This window comes from Microcaecilia unicolor, chromosome 9 (assembly GCF_901765095.1).
Source record: "Microcaecilia unicolor chromosome 9, aMicUni1.1, whole genome shotgun sequence".
In the NCBI taxonomy this organism is placed as follows: Eukaryota; Metazoa; Chordata; class Amphibia; order Gymnophiona; family Siphonopidae; genus Microcaecilia; species Microcaecilia unicolor.
In genome coordinates this window covers 13,668,747-13,685,922 of record NC_044039.1, presented here as the reverse complement: position 1 = coordinate 13,685,922, position 17,176 = coordinate 13,668,747, and the positions used below count along the sequence as shown (strand labels likewise).

Below are 17,176 nucleotides of genomic sequence, written 5' to 3'. Positions count from 1 at the left end.
GGCAAACACATAGGGGGAGTCTGGGTGGGGCTCATACTTACGCTTGTAACTTATAGAATACTGTAAATCATGTGAGTATCTCTGGTATTCAGATGTAAGGACTCACACTAGCTCTATTATGATTGAGGTCTACAAAATCCTGAGTGGTGTAGAGCGAGTAGAAGTAAATCGATTTTTTTTACTCATTACAAAAGTACAAAAACTAGGGGACACTCGAGGAAGTTACATGGACATACTTTGAAAACAAATAGGAGGAAATATTTTTTCACTCAACGAATAGTTAAGCTCTGGAATTCTTTGCTGGAGGACGTGGTAACAGCAGGTAGCATATCTGGGTTTAGAAAAGGTTTGGACAAGTTCCTGGAGGAAAAGTCAATAGTCTGCTATTGAGACAGACTCGGGGAAGCAAGTGCTTGCCCTGGGATTAGTAGCATGGAATGTTGCTACTAATTGGGCTTCTGCCAGGTACTTGAGACCTGTCTTGGCCACTGTTGGAAACATGATACTGGGCTAGATGGACCATTGGTCTGACCCAGTATGGCTACTCTTCTTATGTCATTGCTGGTTTAAGTGTTCATGTCTAAATTATCGGCACATATTTGAACTCTAGCACTAGTATTCTATAAAGGAAAGAAGGTGCCTAGTTTCTTTTATAGATTAGGCACCACATAGACCTATATATATAGGCACCCTGTTATAAAATGGATAATCTTTAGGTCCACTTAACCTGGCTCACAATTATATGGCTAGCTTCTGGTTATTTAACAAATTATTTTTTCCCTATAGTTTTGCACATGTATTACTTGGGCTGTTAATTCACTTCAACCTTGTATTTTCTCATTTCTATTTACTCTGTACACTTCTAGAGCTGTATATAAATAAAATAATACTAGAAGAAGGTATCTATTGAAATCAATGGAGAAGAAGGGAGGAAGGAAGAGCTAAAACAATAAAATGATGATGATACTGACACCTAATGGGAACTGGTAGTATTGCATCCTCCGATTTAATTTGTTACACTCACCCTTTATGGTACCCTCTAGTACTGCAAGATCCCATTATACAATACATATAATTCAGTATTTCAGAAAAAAATACTTTTTCCATATTGAATATGATATGCTTTTCTACTTATATATATACAACCCAAGGACTCTCAACTGAGGTATGGTTCGATAATAATGTAGGGGGAGTTCATCCGTAAAGACAGAGAGAACAGCAAGGAGACTTCTGAATAGAATACTGTTGCTTTGAGACTTGATTAGGATTTAGCTTTGAAAAATGAATTCTTTTTTTTTTTCACATCATCTATTACATACATTTCAGTGTAGCAAAAAGAGAACATTTCAAGTTCACATCAATAGGAAGAGAAAAGAGCACCAAAAAGAAGGAAAAATGAATTATTTTAAACTGTTAGCAGTGGGTTGAAATATATATGAGTTCACTGATGGCATCCAAGGTTCACTTGTAACCTAATTTAATCTGTGGTTTATATTCTGTCACTTCCCCAAAGAGTTTGCTTCAGTGTTCAAGAAACACAATTGTTGAAAGACACAAGTTAAACTCCTTTAGGTACCAGAAAAGGGATCAGGAGCGGTAGGTGCTTTTTAGTTGTTGGAGGGATGGGGTGGGGGTTTCTTTGCTGTGGGGGAAGGAAGAAGGAGTGGGGGGGGGGGGGGTCCCCTGATTTGACACTTGCACATGCCTGAACCTGAAGACAGGTGCAAAAGCCCATATAGAATTTATTCCAAATAGACATGTGTTTGGAGGGGGGGGGGGGGCAGCCTTGGGGTGGGGCCCCAAAGGTGGCCTTGCCCCGGGCCCGGCTCAGTCTCTCGGTGGCCCTGGTGTTCACATTGCAAAATGGAAAATACATGTCTATTTTAGGGAGGAGGGCAGTCAACCAACACATCTACCACACCCCCTAGAAAGCTATGTATCCCAGTGCTCTAAATGGGCTTTCTGAGATCGTTATTTCATGTGTGTGCAATCTACACATGTAAATCTTGCTATTTACATATGTAGATGCTTCCAAAACATGGACCAACATATACGAACAAAAGTAGAGTCCTCAATTTTGGTCCTAAGTTTAGAAACATCTACACATGTAAACTGTAATATTTATTTATCTCTTAGGATTTATTTACCACCTTTTTGAAGAAGTTCACTCAAGGCGTTGTACAACGATATTTATATACATAGAGACTGCACAAATGCTATTTCATTTCTTTCACTAAATTGAAAGAAATGAAATTACATTTTCTTTGGAAATGAAGACTTTACAAGAGTCCCGTTGCCATTATCTATGACTTTTTCGAAGAGCTTTGGCGGCGGAATATAACACTAATGCATGCGATTAGCTAAATAAACAGTTTGGAACACTGTAATGGAATGTGGAGTGACAGGTGATAATGAGATGCAAAAAGATATAAGACACTAACGCTGGTCTTGTCGGGTATATACAGGCACAAGAGGTTCTATTCGGAAACTGAGACTATGGAGGGTAGGTTTTAAGGCGAGGGACAACACTGAAGGATGCTGTCCTAGGCTGTGTCAAGTTTTAGATGGTAAATGGATGGTGACGGGGGATAGCCAGCTAGCGACATGAATTTTGGACAGAGGTTTTTGGATAGAAAAAGAAAGCTTTATGCCTCTGGAATAGGCAAAGGTTGCTGAAGGGAAAGAAATAGATAAGGTTTCCTAGAGAGAATCTGTTGGGGGGGGGGGGGGGGGGGGACAGGGGGGAGTGGACAGATGACAAAGCCCTGGGAGATGCCTCTGCCAATTGATGAAAGCTGGGAAAGGAAGATAAGCTAATGAAGGGAACAGACTAGTTAGAGAGAAAGGAAAGAGAAAAAAAAATGGAAGCACAATGCAGTTCTGGTTTTGAACAGAGGAGCGAGGAAATCTTCTTTGCTGATTCAGCTGTGTGGCTAGCAGTGGTAGCAAAAGGAGAGAGAGAGAGAGAGAGAAAAAAAAACTTTTCACTGCCATCTAAAACTCGCTCTGTGACTTATAGGAAATGAATTAACAATCTCAGCCCGGTTTCCAGTGGACAGGTGAAAATGTATTTTATTTCTTTAGGGCTCGATAGTCAGCCTGCCTCCTTTGAATATTGACACCTTAGATTTTAACTTGTCTTTTCATTATAAATATGTAAGACAAAGAACAATATCAGTAAAAAAAGGCAATGTGAAATTGAAATCCATTCAACAATTTTCAGAATTCTTTCAAATCCTAAACTGTCTGCAAATGTTTGCGATCTACTTTTGGGTATCGTACATGACACTGTATCTCATCATTCAGTTATCAATAAATGCACATTTAAATCATTACCAATTGCAGAAGCAGGCAGAAATATAAAGATATAGAGTAGATTTCGGGAAGCAGGAGAATGGCTTCCAGTACACTGCGGAGATTAGCAACCCACCAGTTGGCATTAACAGGGGGATGATCAGATGCAAACGCCGGCGCTAGAGGCTGTTAGCGCAAGTGCTGGCGTTTGCTACCACCCCATGATCAGAGCCCTCGAGCGCGTGAAACGACGCGCTTGAGGGCTCTGAACGCAATTAGCATGCAAATGCATGCTAAACAGGGCTAAACATATTATTCCCAAGTGATCAGCGACCAGCACGCCATAGATTAGGTCGCTGGCCGTGGCAAACCCTATGCCAGCTCCAAGTTGGCGTTAGGGTTTGCAGATCATTGGGGAGGAATGGTGAGGGGGCGGATTGGTCACTGGACCACCAGGGACCCTTTGCTGGGAGGGTTGGGGGGGCTGGAGACCCACCGGATCTCCATCCCTCCCTGGGGGGGAGGACCAGCGGTCCAGCGGACCTCCAGCCCCCCTGTCGCTAGGGGGGGGGGGGGCTTGGTCACCTACTGGGCCACCAGGGACTGGTTGCACATGTTGAGGGGAGTTGGGGGGGGGGGGCTGGAGACCCACCAGATCTCCAGCTCTCCCTGAACCTGGGGGGGGGGGGGATCGTCAGGGGAACCTGTCAAACAAGAACGGGAGGATTGTGCTGAGCGTATGCTCAGGCACAATTCTCCCGCACTTCTACCCCATATAATTGCGGGTTTAAATTTGCATGCAATTATCTCTGATCATCGGTGCGGTAAAGCCCCGCGCTGTTCCAGTGCTATTTTAGAGCGCTGTTTGGAACAGCGCGGGGCTTTTGATCATCTGTCTGTAAATCACAGACACTGTACCTGAAAACTTATTTGTTCGCCAAACCTTTGGTGCTGGATAAGGAGTTTGCCCCTAGTGGCTACTTGCCAGCTGTACAGAGCGAGGCTTAGCCAGTTCTGTTTATTCATTCTTAGTTATTGTTAATCTCTATTTCTTGGTATTGTTTTACTTTTACTGATTTTTAATGTTTTATTCATTATGTATGTGAAATTGTAATGAGCATAGTAGGTATTCAGGCGAAATATAAATACAAAGTGGCGGTAAGTCCAATGCGGGCTTGCCGTTCGCTAAAAAGGAAGCACCGCCGGGCTACCGCAGCAGTCTGGCGGTAGTTCCCAACCCCCAGCGTGCGCCATTTCCGGTGCTAGAAAAATATTTTTATTTTTGTTGCACCAGTGAGTACCCGGTGGTAATCACGGTTTCCGCTGCGGTAGCGCAGGAGCCCTTACCGCCATCTCAATGGGTGGAAGTAAGTGCTCCCAGCTGAAGTGATTCACGTCCATTTCTTAAAAAAAAAAATCCCTGCCTTTTACCCGCTGAGGAAAAAAGGGGGCCTCGGCGGGTATCAAAAACGCACCGATGCGCCCCCTTTTGCCGCAGCTTAGTAAAAGGACCCCTAACTAAACAAATAAATGCATTTCTGGCCCAACAGGAAACAATTTCCCTGTTCACTTACCTGATAAGCCACCTACATCCATCTTCTTCAGATTCTTGGCCTCTAGGATAACAACAGTCAGTTTGCCAGCGGTCGGCACGTAGCGGAGGGAAAAGCAGATGTCACCCAGCTTCTCTTGCTAGGAAAACAAGCAAGGAAATTTATAACTATTTGTCAGCTCAACTTTCCAGCAGAACAGTAAATACAGGTTCACAAGGGAGGCCTCTCCCCACCAAAATGCCTTTAAAGAAAATTTTAAAAAAATGAAAGCTGGTGAGGACTGTGTGGCACTGAATTACAGACAAATGGTGTTCCCTCATTTTCTGCTACCTGAGAAAGGGGAACCATGTCATGTGAACATAGTAACATAGTAGATGACGGCAGAAAAAGACCTGCACGGTGCATCCAGTCTGCCCAACAAGATAAACTCATATGTGCTACTTTATGTGTATACCTGACCTTGATTTGTATCTGCCATTTTCAGGGCACAGACCATAGAAGTCTGCCCAGCACTAGCCCCGCCTCCCAATCACCAGCTCCGCCTCCCACCAAAGGCTTTGCCTCTGAGGTATTTGAAGTTCAGAGACATTCAAATACCTCAGAGGCATACGTAATATAGGAGAGGTAAGGAAAGGATCACCTAGGAGGGTGAAAGGGGTCACATCTGTACATCTTAAGAAAACCCATCCATATTTTCAAGTGGTTAACTATTCACTTACAACAAACAGCGGACCTTAAGTTCACATAATTGTCATTAGAGAGGAGGAAAAGGTCTCAGACGTCACTGGGTCAAAAATGCCCTGATCGTTGGAACCGGGTCAATGAATGAAACCCACTGGTGACCATTATAATCATCGACCGAAAAAACGGTTCACGTAACCTGCATGTTGCTGATTTATGTGGGGTAACTTCAGTTTTACCTGTGCAGCAGACAGCAGATAAATCTTTGAAAATTTGCCCTTTCCGCATATCCCCTGTTTTTGCAATCATTCCAAAGCCTTAAATCAAATGCACCGATTAATTCGAGAACATTTATAATTTGAACCCTACCGTAGCAGTCTGCTCAGAGAGTTAATCATTCCTTATGATAGATGAATTAAGAATGGAAGAGAAGTTTTACTATAGGCTCATCTGAACTCCAGATAGGGCTGATGCAAGGCAGTGGCGTACCAAGGGGGGGGGGGGGGGCGGTGGGGGCGGTCCGCCCCGGGTGCACACCGCTGGGGGGGGTGCCGCGCACCTGTCAGCTCTTCATTTTCATGCTCCCTTTGCCCCGGAACAGGTTACTTCCTGTTCCGGGGCAGAAGGAGCATGAAAACGAAGAGCCGGCAGGCGCACGGCACCCCCACCCCCAGCGGCATGCATCCGGGGGGTTCTTTCGCCAGGGGGGGGGGGGCGTCGCGCTGTTCCGGGGGGGCGCTGCACCCGGGGGGCGGGGCGCATCGGCAATCTGCCCCGGGTGTCAGCCCCCCTAGGAACGCCACTGATGCAAGGCGATAACACACTCCAGGCCCCATCCTCAAGTAGCTTTCCAGACCCACCCCTGAGATTTAGAAAAATGAACAATCACAATCACCCCACCCTTGCCAGAACCAGCCTGTAAAAGCAAATAACTGAACATTACACTTTAAATATTAAACTTAGTTTCAGCTGTCTATATACATAATGAAAGACGTTTCCAGCAGCTATTAATCTGAGAAAATGGGCTATTTGAATCTTGCCAACTCTCCCTATGGGTGAAAACACAGGCTGATGGTTCTTTGAGTTTGTGCGGCTGTCAGGATTTATGGATTTGCTTCAACTGCGGCTGCTCTTTGACGGCCTCAGCAGTTGCCCCCTCAGGTGACTGTTTAGTCTGCATCAGGGGCGTAGCTAGGTGGGGCCACGGGGGCACGGGCCCCCCCACAGATTTAGCCCTGGCCCCCTCTACTTTTGCTCCCTCCACCGCCGACCCTCCCCCCCCCCACTTTTGACCCCCCCCTCCTGCCGTCGCCAACCCTCCCCTATCGCCGCCAGTTACCTTTGCTGGCAGGGTCCCCAACCTCTGCCAGCCGAAGTCCTCTTCAGCGCCGGTCTCCGGCGCATTCGCTGATCTGTTTCTGTGAGTCCTGACTCCTGACATCCTGCACGTTTCTACGTGACACCCAGGGCCCCTTTTTCCAAGCTGTGGCAAAAGGGGGCTGGTGCTGACATCGGCTTACACGCTGCTGGTAAAAGGGAAGTCTCGCCTTCCTGCAGGAAATGGCTGTGCGGCAAGTAAAGCACTTGCCGCACAGCCATTTTTTGGGGGGGGACCCTTACCGCCAGGGCCGCTGAAAGGGGGGGCATGGGGAACAAAATTCCCCAGGCCTGGGCCTCCAAGGGGGCCTGGCGCTGCAGTCCCACCTGCCCTCCGTCATCGACCGTCTGCCATGGGGCCGGGCCCCCTGTATTGAAATCACAGCACCTCTCACCTCCGTGTGAAAGCACTGCAGGCAGCAGGGCAGCAGATCGCCTCCCTTCGGGCCTCCTTCCCTCCCTGTGTCCCGCCCTCGTCTGACGTAATTTCCGCGAGGGCAGGACACAAGGAGGGAAGGAGGGCCAAAGGGAGGCGATCTGCTGCCCTGCTGCCTGCAGCGCTTTCACACGGAGGTGAGAGGCGCTGTGATTTCAATGCAGGGGGCCTGGCCCGGTGGCGGATGGAGGGGGGTGGGTAGAGGGGGGAGTGGTTGCGGCGGCGGCAGCGACCTTGGGGGGGGGGGTGGAGGGGGAACGATGGCGGTGACCTGGGGGGGGTGGAGGGGGGAGCGGTGGTGGCGACCTTGGGGGGGGGGCAGCCTTGCCCCGGGCCCGGTCCAGTCTCTTGACGGCCCTGCTTACCGCCACTCACTGAGGTGGCGGTAAGGGCTCCTGCATTAACCCGATGGTAACCGGGCAGCACACAGCACTGTCCGATTACTGCTGGGTACATTCCTGCGTTACAAAAATAAATACATTTTTATAGCGCTGGAAATGATGGCGTGCTAGGGGTGGGAATTACCGCCAGGCTGCTGCAGTAACCTGGCGGTACTCCCTGTAAAGCGAGCAGTAAGCCTGCATCGGGCTTACCACCGCTTAGTAAAAGGAGCCCTCAGTGAAATATCTTCCTTCCTTCCGGTCCTTATGGTTTCTACACATTTTACAATATCATCTACACCTGTGTTTCTCAAGCCAGTCATAGAATAACCCCCTAGCCAATCTAGTTTTCAGGGTCAGGGCCGCAGAGAGGGGGGGGGGGGGGGGGGGGGGGGGGGGACAAAATTCTCCAGGCCCGGGCCTCCAAGGGGGTACCTGCAGTAGACCTGCGAATACTATATTACAGTAGTCTAATCAGGATGTCACAGTAGCATGAAGAATAATTTGTTGGTAAGATTCAACCAAGAAACTACAAATAGATCTAAATTGGCACTATGGCAGGACTATGACAATTGAATGAAAGTTGGTGATCAAAAGTAATTCCAAAATACTTAAAGCTATCATCTCCTTTATGTCTCCTCCTTCCATCAAGCATCAACCCTTTCTCTCTTCCCCCATCATCCAGCCTCTCACCGTTCTCTCTCTCCGCCCATCAAGTCCCTATCCTCTCTCTCCCTTCCATCCAGCATCCCTCATAAGTACATAAGTATTGCCATACTGGGAAAGAGCAAAGGTCCATCGAGCCCAGCATCCTGTTTCCAACAGTGGCCAATCCAGGTCACAAATACCTGGCAGAAACCCAGATAGTAGCAACGTTCCATGTAGAACCCCAAAGAGTAGCAACATTCCATTTAGAACCCTAAAGAGTAGCAAGATTCCATTCAGAATCCTAAGTACAGAAGTGTTGCCATACTGGGACAGACCAAAGGTCCATCGAGCCCGGCATCCTGTTTCCAACAGTGGCCAATCCAGGTCACAAATACCCGGCAAGATCCCTCCTCTCTCTCCCTCTTCCATCTAGCATCTCTACTCTCTCTCACACCCTTCCATCCAGCATCTCTCCTTCACCTTTCCATTTGGCCTCTCCCCCTTCAATCCAGCCTTTTCCCTTTCTCTCTCTTTCTTTCATTCAGGATCTCCCTTTTATCTCTCCCCCTTTCATCTAGTATCTCCCATTCCTCTCCCCCTTCCATCCAGCCTGTCTCCTCTTTCTCACTTCAGTACAGCATCTCCCCCTCTCATTCCCCTACCATAAAACATCTCTTCTCTCTCTTCCCTCTTCCACCCAGCCTTTCCCCCTCTCTCTCTCCACCTTCCCCACATCATGCTCCCTCCCCTATCTACCCCCAGCATCCCAGCCACAGCATTGGCAATAAAAAGAAAACATCGGTGGGTCTCATCCCCTCTATGGAAGTTGAAGTCAAAGAAGATGAAGCCAGCAGTTGTGCTCATAGAGGCTGGACCCCCCACAGCTGTTTTCTGATGTTTTGCTGCTGCTGCTAGTGGTCTGGAGAAGCAGCAACATTAGGGGGGAGGGCAGTGAGAGGTGGGGAGTATCCTAATTCGGGCTGGGGAAGGCTCCCCAAGCCTCTTATACTGGGCACCTGTGGTCCAGTGGTAGAACTGTCTCCTACGAGCTTAACTGGAATTAACATGCATTAGTAATGAGACCTTAATTTTGTAAATTAAAGTCTAATTGCAAATCAAGGAAGAAAACAAGAATCATGTTATAAAAAAAATTTGGAAAAGATATTCACAGAGGTACTGTGATGGAAGGATTACAGCCCCATGCAGGGCCATGCGAGATGGATGAGTGCCTCTGGTGGTGCGATTATCTTCTGGAGGTGTTTTATTGCTATTATGAATTTCATTGTCTGAATAATTCATTTCAGTAAATTACTTTGATCACAAGATGGAGGCCACTGGTTAGTGTTAAGAAAGTTCCAGCTGCGAGGTTCACAGCTATTAACCTACTCCTTTAGAACAGTGAGCTGCCAATCAGAAAGCTGCCTCTAATTCAGACGCTTAGCCTGTTTCATTAAATTTAGATAAATCCAGGTACCATTTACCGCAATTGAGCTCAGTGGGAATGAAATCAGGCTGTAATAGCAACAACAGCAGTTTTTACTGCTTCAGGAAAGGGCATTTTTAAGTCCTTTAAAAAATTAAACCTCTCTCTTCGTGAAAGGAGAAGTCTGGAAAGGATATTGCTAGAAAGCCACTCTGACATTTTATGAAAAATGCAACACAAGCAAAATTCAGAATATTCTCCATGGAGGTTTGATGCAAAGATGTTTTTTCCCCCCTTATATACAAACCATTTATGGGTTCAGACGTCCCTTCTAACCCCCCTGTTTACTAAGCCACACTAGCGGTTGCCATGTGCTAATGCCGACACTTTGAACGGGCTGTGTCGGCATTAGTAAGCAGGGGGGTAAGTCAGTTTGGATCGACATCCCATTTGAAATGACAAGTGTCTTGCATGGACACTTACAATTGTAATTTCAAAGCCTATGAGGAAAGGCCGAGAAGGTTAGGGCTCTTCAGCATGGAGAAAAGGCGGCTGAGGGGGTGATATGATAGAAGTCTACAAGGTAATGAGCGGAATAGAGCGGACAGATGTGAAGCGTTTGTTTACACTTTCAAACAACAACAAAACCAGGGGACACAAGATGAAGCTAGAATACGGTAGATTTAAAACAAATAGGAGAAAGTTTTTCTTTACTCAGCGTGTAGTTGGACTCTGGAACTCGTTGCCGGAGAACGTAGTGACAGCAGCTGGCCTTACGGAATTTAAAGGGGGTTTGGACAGATTCCTGAGGGAAAAGTCTATTGAACATTATTAAGAATTAAGTTGTTTTTTTGGTGGGGGTGGGGGAGGGTTGCCAGATTCTTGAAGCCTGGATTGGCCACTATCGGAGACAGAATGCTGGACTTGATGGACCCTTGGTCTTTTCCCAGTATGGCGGTGCTTATGTACTTAGGCTTATGTACTTACGTTGAGGGCATGGCCAGCATTTTCCAATAGAGTTAGCACAGAGAGAAACAAACCTTTATCATGGTTAGTATAGTGACAGATAACACAGACAAACTTACTGGCTCTGCTAGGTATTTTACACTAATTTTTGTGTGTCCCCTGGGGCTACCCTCATCCTAACAAGAGAGGAATGTTGCAATAATAATACATATAGGGGAAAATTCAATAAATGATACCCAAATTGGCTCCCTTTATAGAACAGTGCGTAGCCCCGGGGATCCACACCCAGCTTTGGGTGCCAGGATTTACACTAACTAAAACCTAGTTCAAATCTTTGCACGTAAGTTAGGTGGTGCGCATCCCTGGTATTCAGTAATACCGCGGACATCTTTAGTGAATGCTCTGGACCCGCCCATGCCCCTCCCGTGGCCACACCCCCTTTCGAGTTGCGCGCTACAAGATTTGTGCGCGGATCTTTATAGAATAGCGCTTAGCAAGATGTGGGTGCAAATCCACACTGCTTCTAATTAACATAAATAATTGATTGCTAGCACCCAATCATTGCCACTAAATTTGCTCGTTAGTCAATTTAGGGGTCCTTTTACTAAGCTGCAGTAAAAAACAGACTGGGGGGGGGGGGCGTTTTTGCCACGTGCGGGTAAAAAGACCAAAAAAAGACATGGCTATGCGGTAAAATTGCTCTTATTGCGTGGCCGTGTGGGGGGAGCATTTACCACCACCCATTGAGCTGGCAGTAAGGGCTCCCGCGGTAACCTTGCAATAACCGGGTAGCACGTGGTGCTGCCCAATTACCACCAGGTAACCCCCTGCGGAAATATTTTTTTGAAGAACCAAACACATAACGGAATTATAATTGAAGTTCTAATAAAATTTGTTAGGCTCACTAATGGTGATACAGGGCTGGGGTAGGCCATCTGTGCATTGTAGATGCAACCTTCTTTGTTTCCTTTACAGCTCTAGGCTACCAATGCAACTCCAAAGTCTACTGAGCCAGAACACTACAATATTCAGCCCTTTGGCCAAGGGCCAAAGCCTGAAACGTCCTTGGGAGTTTGGCGCAAATTCCCACCAAGTCCGACTGTTAGGTTATCATCCTTGCACAGTAGGACTCTGAACGCTTGCCCTTCAGCATCTCCAGCTCCAGCCAGAGAAACATAAGCTGAGTGTGGGAATCAGACTCCGATTTCCCACAAGTCAGTGTACTCCAGTGGCGTAGCAAGGGGGGGGGGGGGCGGGAGGGGCGGTCCGCCCCGGGTGTCAGCTCAGGGGGGTGCTCCCTGCCAGCTCCCCCCCCCTCGGCGCATCGACACCCCCTGACCAGCTCCCGCACCCTACCTTTAAAAAGAATGTCGGAATCCGAGGCGAGGCGCAGCCCCTCGCGCCTGCCCTGCACGTAAAAGAAATGTGGAGTGTCGGGCCTTCTCTCGCTCTGTCTGTCCCGCCCTTGCGGAAATTGGAAGTTGCGTCAGCGGAGGGCGGGACAGATAGAGCGAGGGAAGGCCCGACGGTTCACATTTCTTTTACGTGCAGGGCAGGCGCGAGGCGCTGCGTCTTGCCTCGGATTCCGATATTCTTTTTAAAGGTAGGGTGCGGGAGCTGGTCGTGGGGGGAGGGGGGTGTCGATGCGCCGAGGGGGGGGGGTGTCATCGTGCTGCACCCGAGGGGGGGTGCAACGGCGAACCGCCCCGCCCCGGGTGGCAGCCCCCCCTGCTACGCCACTGTTGTACTCACCGAGCCTTCGGCCTGCACCTTTCTATGGGACTTTTGAATGATTTATAGACAGCGGCTGCATTAGAAAAAAAAAAAAATCAATAACAAAATAAAAAAATATGCTGGAAGAAGTAGAAGATAAACACCGCCATTAGAGAGTCCTGAAAATGTCACTTTGGTGTTGTTCGTTTAGAAAGCCATTACAATCATCTCTCGCCTTTTGTGGTCCAAAAAGGAAGTTGTGTTTGAAGGCACTTGGAATCAGACATTAAAGAGAAAAGGATGCTCTGTTATTTCAAAAACAGGGGTCAAGGGGATCAAACATCTCCGAGCTTCAGCTGGAGTTAAAATGTCACCCTTACAAACAAAAGAAGCAACGAAATATAAAGAGAATGTCCCCCCCCCCCCCCTCTCCAATCACCACCATGACAACTACCAAAAGACTTCCTCTCACCGCTAAAAACAGTATCCAGAGCTGGCTTAGGTGACATGTGTCAGCTCTTCCTCTCTGCACCGATGCCCCGCAGCTGCCTGCTCTGCTTTAATGCTTGCATCTCACTCTGTTTTGCCACTTGGCCTCGCCTCATCTCCTGCCTGATCACATTTTTAAATGTCACTCAAGCTTATGCAAGTCAGTGCACAAAAACAAAATTAATTTAACTCATAACAGAACGTTGATATTATTAGTTTTGACAGCATGGAAAACTTATTAACTATCGCTCGTCACAAGGCTTTTTGCTGAATGAATAGTTTAAGCAGAACACAGAGATGAAACATAATATATTCGAAGGCTGCCCCCCCCCCTCCTTTGAATTATAAGACGTTGTAAGAAGTCAACTGGCATGCTCGTACATAATTACAGTAAAATTATATGGCTCTTGTCCTGGTTGGAGGGGTAAATCTTTGGCCTATTATAATAGAAATGGTAGGCGTACAGTGCTGCTTAAAATCATTTTATAATAGCTGCATCCATGAGGTATAAATTGCTTAGTAATGTATCAAAAGTCTACGACATCTGTTCGCTACAGCCAGAGAAGAGATGCAAGGAACGTGGGATTCTAGAGACAAAGTGAAATCATATTTGTTCATTTTGAGAGCCGGTGGTGGGAGGCGGGACTGATGGTTGGGAGGCGGGGATAGTGCTGGGCAGACTTATACGGTCTCTGCCAGAGCCGGTGGTGGGAGGCGGGGCTGGTGGTTGGGAGGCGGGGATAGTGCTGGGCAGACTTATACGGTCTGTGCCAGAGCCGGTGGTGGGAGGCGGGACTGATGGTTGGGAGGCGGGGATAGTGCTGGGCAGACTTCTACGGTCTGTGCCAGAGCCGGTGGTGGGAGGCGGGGCTGGTGGTTGGGAGGCGGGGAATAGTGCTGGGCAGACTTATACGGTCTGTGCCAGAGCCCGTGGTGGGAGGCGGGACTGATGGTTGGGAGGCGGGGAATAGTGCTGGGCAGACTTATACGGTCTGTGCCAGAGCCAGTGGTGGGAGGCGGGACTGATGGTTGGGAGGCGGGGAATAGTGCTGGGCAGATTTATACGGTCTGTGCCAAAGCCGGTGGTGGGAGGCGGGGCTGGTGGTTGGGAGGCGGGGATAGTGCTGGGCAGACTTCTACAGTCTGTGCCAGAGCTGGTGGTGGGAGGCAGGGCTGGCGGTTGGGAGGCGGGGATAGTGCTGGGCAGACTTATACGGTCTGTGCCAGAGCCGGTGGTGGGAGGTGGGGCTGGTAGTTGGGAGGCGGGGATAGTGCTGGGCAGACTTATACGGTCTGTGCCAGAGCCGGTGGTGGGAGGCGGGGATAGTGCTGGGCAGGCTTATACAGTCTGTGCCAGAGCCGGTGGTGGGAGGTGGGGCTGGTGGTTGGGAGGCGGGGATAGTGCTGGGCAGACTTCTACGGTCTGTGCCAGAGCTGGTGGTGGGAGGCAGGGCTGGCGGTTGGGAGGCGGGGATAGTGCTGGGCAGACTTATACGGTCTGTGCCAGAGGCGGTGGTGGGAGGTGGGGCTGGTGGTTGGGAGGCGGGGATAGTGCTGGGTAGACTTATACGGTCTGTGCCAGAGCCGGTGGTGGGAGGCGGGGCTGGTGGTTGGGAGGTGGGGATAGTGCTGGGCAGACTTATAAGGTCTGTGCCAGAGCCGGTGGTGGGAGGCAGGGCTGGCAGTTGGGAAGCGGGGATAGTGCTGGGCAGACTTCTACGGTCTGTGCCAGAGCCGGTGGGGGGAGGCAGGGCTGGCGGTTGGGAGGCAGGGAATAGTACTGGGCAGACTTATACGGTCTGTGCCAGAGCCGGTGGTGGGAGGCGGGGCTGGCGGTTGGGAGGCGGGGAATAGTGCTGGGCAAACTTCTACGGTCTGTGCCAGAGCCGGTGGTGGGAGGCGGGGCTGGTGGTTGGGAGGCGGGGATAGTGCTGGGCAGACTTCTACGGTCTGTGCCAGAGCTGGTGGTGGGAGGCAGGGCTGGCGGTTGGGAGGCGGGGATAGTGCTGGGCAGACTTATACGGTCTGTGCCAGAGGCGGTGGTGGGAGGTGGGGCTGGTGGTTGGGAGGCGGGGATAGTGCTGGGTAGACTTATACGGTCTGTGCCAGAGCCGGTGGTGGGAGGCGGGGCTGGTGGTTGGGAGGCAGGGATAGTGCTGGGTAGACTTATATGGTCTGTGCCAGAGCCGGTGGTGGGAGGCGGGGATAGTGCTGGGCAGACTTATACAGTCTGTGCCAGAGCCGGTGGTGGGAGGCGGGGCTGGTGGTTGGGAGGCGGGGATAGTGCTGGGCAGACTTATACAGTCTGTGCCAGAGCCGGTGGTGGGAGGCGGGGCTGGTGGTTGGGAGGTGGGGATAGTACTGGGCAGACTTATAAGGTCTGTGCCAGAGCCGGTGGTGGGAGGCAGGGCTGGCAGTTGGGAGGCGGGGATAGTGCTGGGCAGACTTCTACGGTCTGTGCCAGAGCCGGTGGTGGGAGGCAGGGCTGGTGGTTGGGAGGCAGGGAATAGTACTGGGCAGACTTATACGGTCTGTGCCAGAGCCGGTGGTGGGAGGCGGGGCTGGCGGTTGGGAGGCGGGGAATAGTGCTGGGCAAACTTCTACGGTCTGTGCCAGAGCCGGTGGTGGGAGGCGGGGATAGTGCTGGGCAGACTTATACAGTCTGTGCCAGAGCCGGTGGTGGGAGGCGGGGCTGGTGGTTGGGAGGTGGGGATAGTGCTGGGCAGACTTATAAGGTCTGTGCCAGAGCCGGTGGTGGGAGGCAGGGCTGGCAGTTGGGAGGCGGGGATAGTGCTGGGCAGACTTCTACGGTCTGTGCCAGAGCCGGTGGTGGGAGGCAGGGCTGGCGGTTGGGAGGCGGGGAATAGTGCTGGGCAAACTTCTACGGTCTGTGCCAGAGCCTTTGGTGGGAGGCGGGGCTGGTGGTTGGGAGAAGGGGCTAGTGCTGGGCAGACTTATACGCTCTGTGCCCTGAAAAAGACAGGTACAAATCAAGGTAAGGTATACACATATGAGTTTATCTTGTTGGGCAGACTGGATGGACCATGCAGGTCTTTTTCTGCCGTCATCTGCTATGTAATGAGAGGAGCGAGTGCTTGAATAGTGGGCATCGACTTATGGTCGTTCAGCTTTACCTGTTTCTGCTATTGATTGGGTAGTTAGGGTTTTTTTTTCCCCTCTACAGCCATCCTCCTTTCTCTTTTATTAGTTACTATTGATTTATCAATTCTTGCCTAGTGTCATGGCATGACCTTTATTTTTGGTCTGGAATACTTGATAATTAGTTGTTTCAATGTGATTAATTGTTCAATTAGTGCATAACATGCAAATCTTCAGCAGCTGACCCAGAATCTCATCTACTTTCTGTCCTACCTGGCTGTGCATTCACATCCCATTATCATTCTGCCTTATTTCACAGGGACAGTGCCTCCTGGGACTGTCTAGGTTTCAGCCGGTCTAGGGTTGCCAACTTGCTCCAGATTCGCCTGACAGGGTTAATCTAATCCTGGTTTTAACCCCATTGCTTTCAGGGTCCTGCAGTTCTGATTTCCAAACTGGACTCCCTAAGAAAAGCAAGACTACAAAGTCCCTGCATGCAATGGGGTTAAACCTGGATTGGATCAACCCTGTTGGGGAAATCTGGAACCGGTTGGCAACCCTAATTGGGGCCTGGAGCTGAAATTTAATGACACTGGGAAGAAACCTGACATTTTGGGATTTTTCCTGTTATTTCGAGTTAGTAACCTAAATAAAAAAGCTGAGAGAAGAACTCAGCTAAATTTGAGTCTGAGTTAATCTTTCAGTACTGACTGGTTCATTCCTTAGTAGGGACTCCTGAGGCCTGAATACTAGACTAGAACAAAAGTCTTAATGTCATTGTACTTCCGAGAAATACATCCAGCACAAAAGGGCACACACAAGTATTAACTGAAAGCAAAGAGTCAATCAAGAAACAGGAACTAAGATGACCAGAAATGCAAGACACAGCTAGCCATGGGCTGGCTACAGCAGACTTTCAAGAGGCAGAATAGCTCCTCCTGATAGGTAGTTCATTTCAACTTGAAGGGCATCTTTTCAACTCTGGCTAGTGTTTAGTAGCTACTTACTAGGGAACAATGGCTGAAATTTAATGGCACTGGAAAGAAACCTGACATTTCAGGGTTAATTCCTGTCATTTTAGGTTAGAAACAATATGAAAAGTTTATATATCCCCTGT

At 49.2% G+C, this 17,176-nt stretch overlaps 1 protein-coding gene across 1 annotated transcript in view; it reads right to left on the bottom strand.

The window, feature by feature from the left end:
* Positions 1 to 17,176, bottom strand: part of SYT1 (synaptotagmin 1) — an 805,134-nt gene that overhangs the window by 93,403 nt on the left and 694,555 nt on the right. The window contains exon 9 of the mRNA XM_030215015.1: positions 4,869 to 4,986. Within this exon, the coding sequence (XP_030070875.1) occupies positions 4,869 to 4,986 (118 nt within the window). The remainder of the gene's footprint in view (positions 1 to 4,868; positions 4,987 to 17,176) is intronic.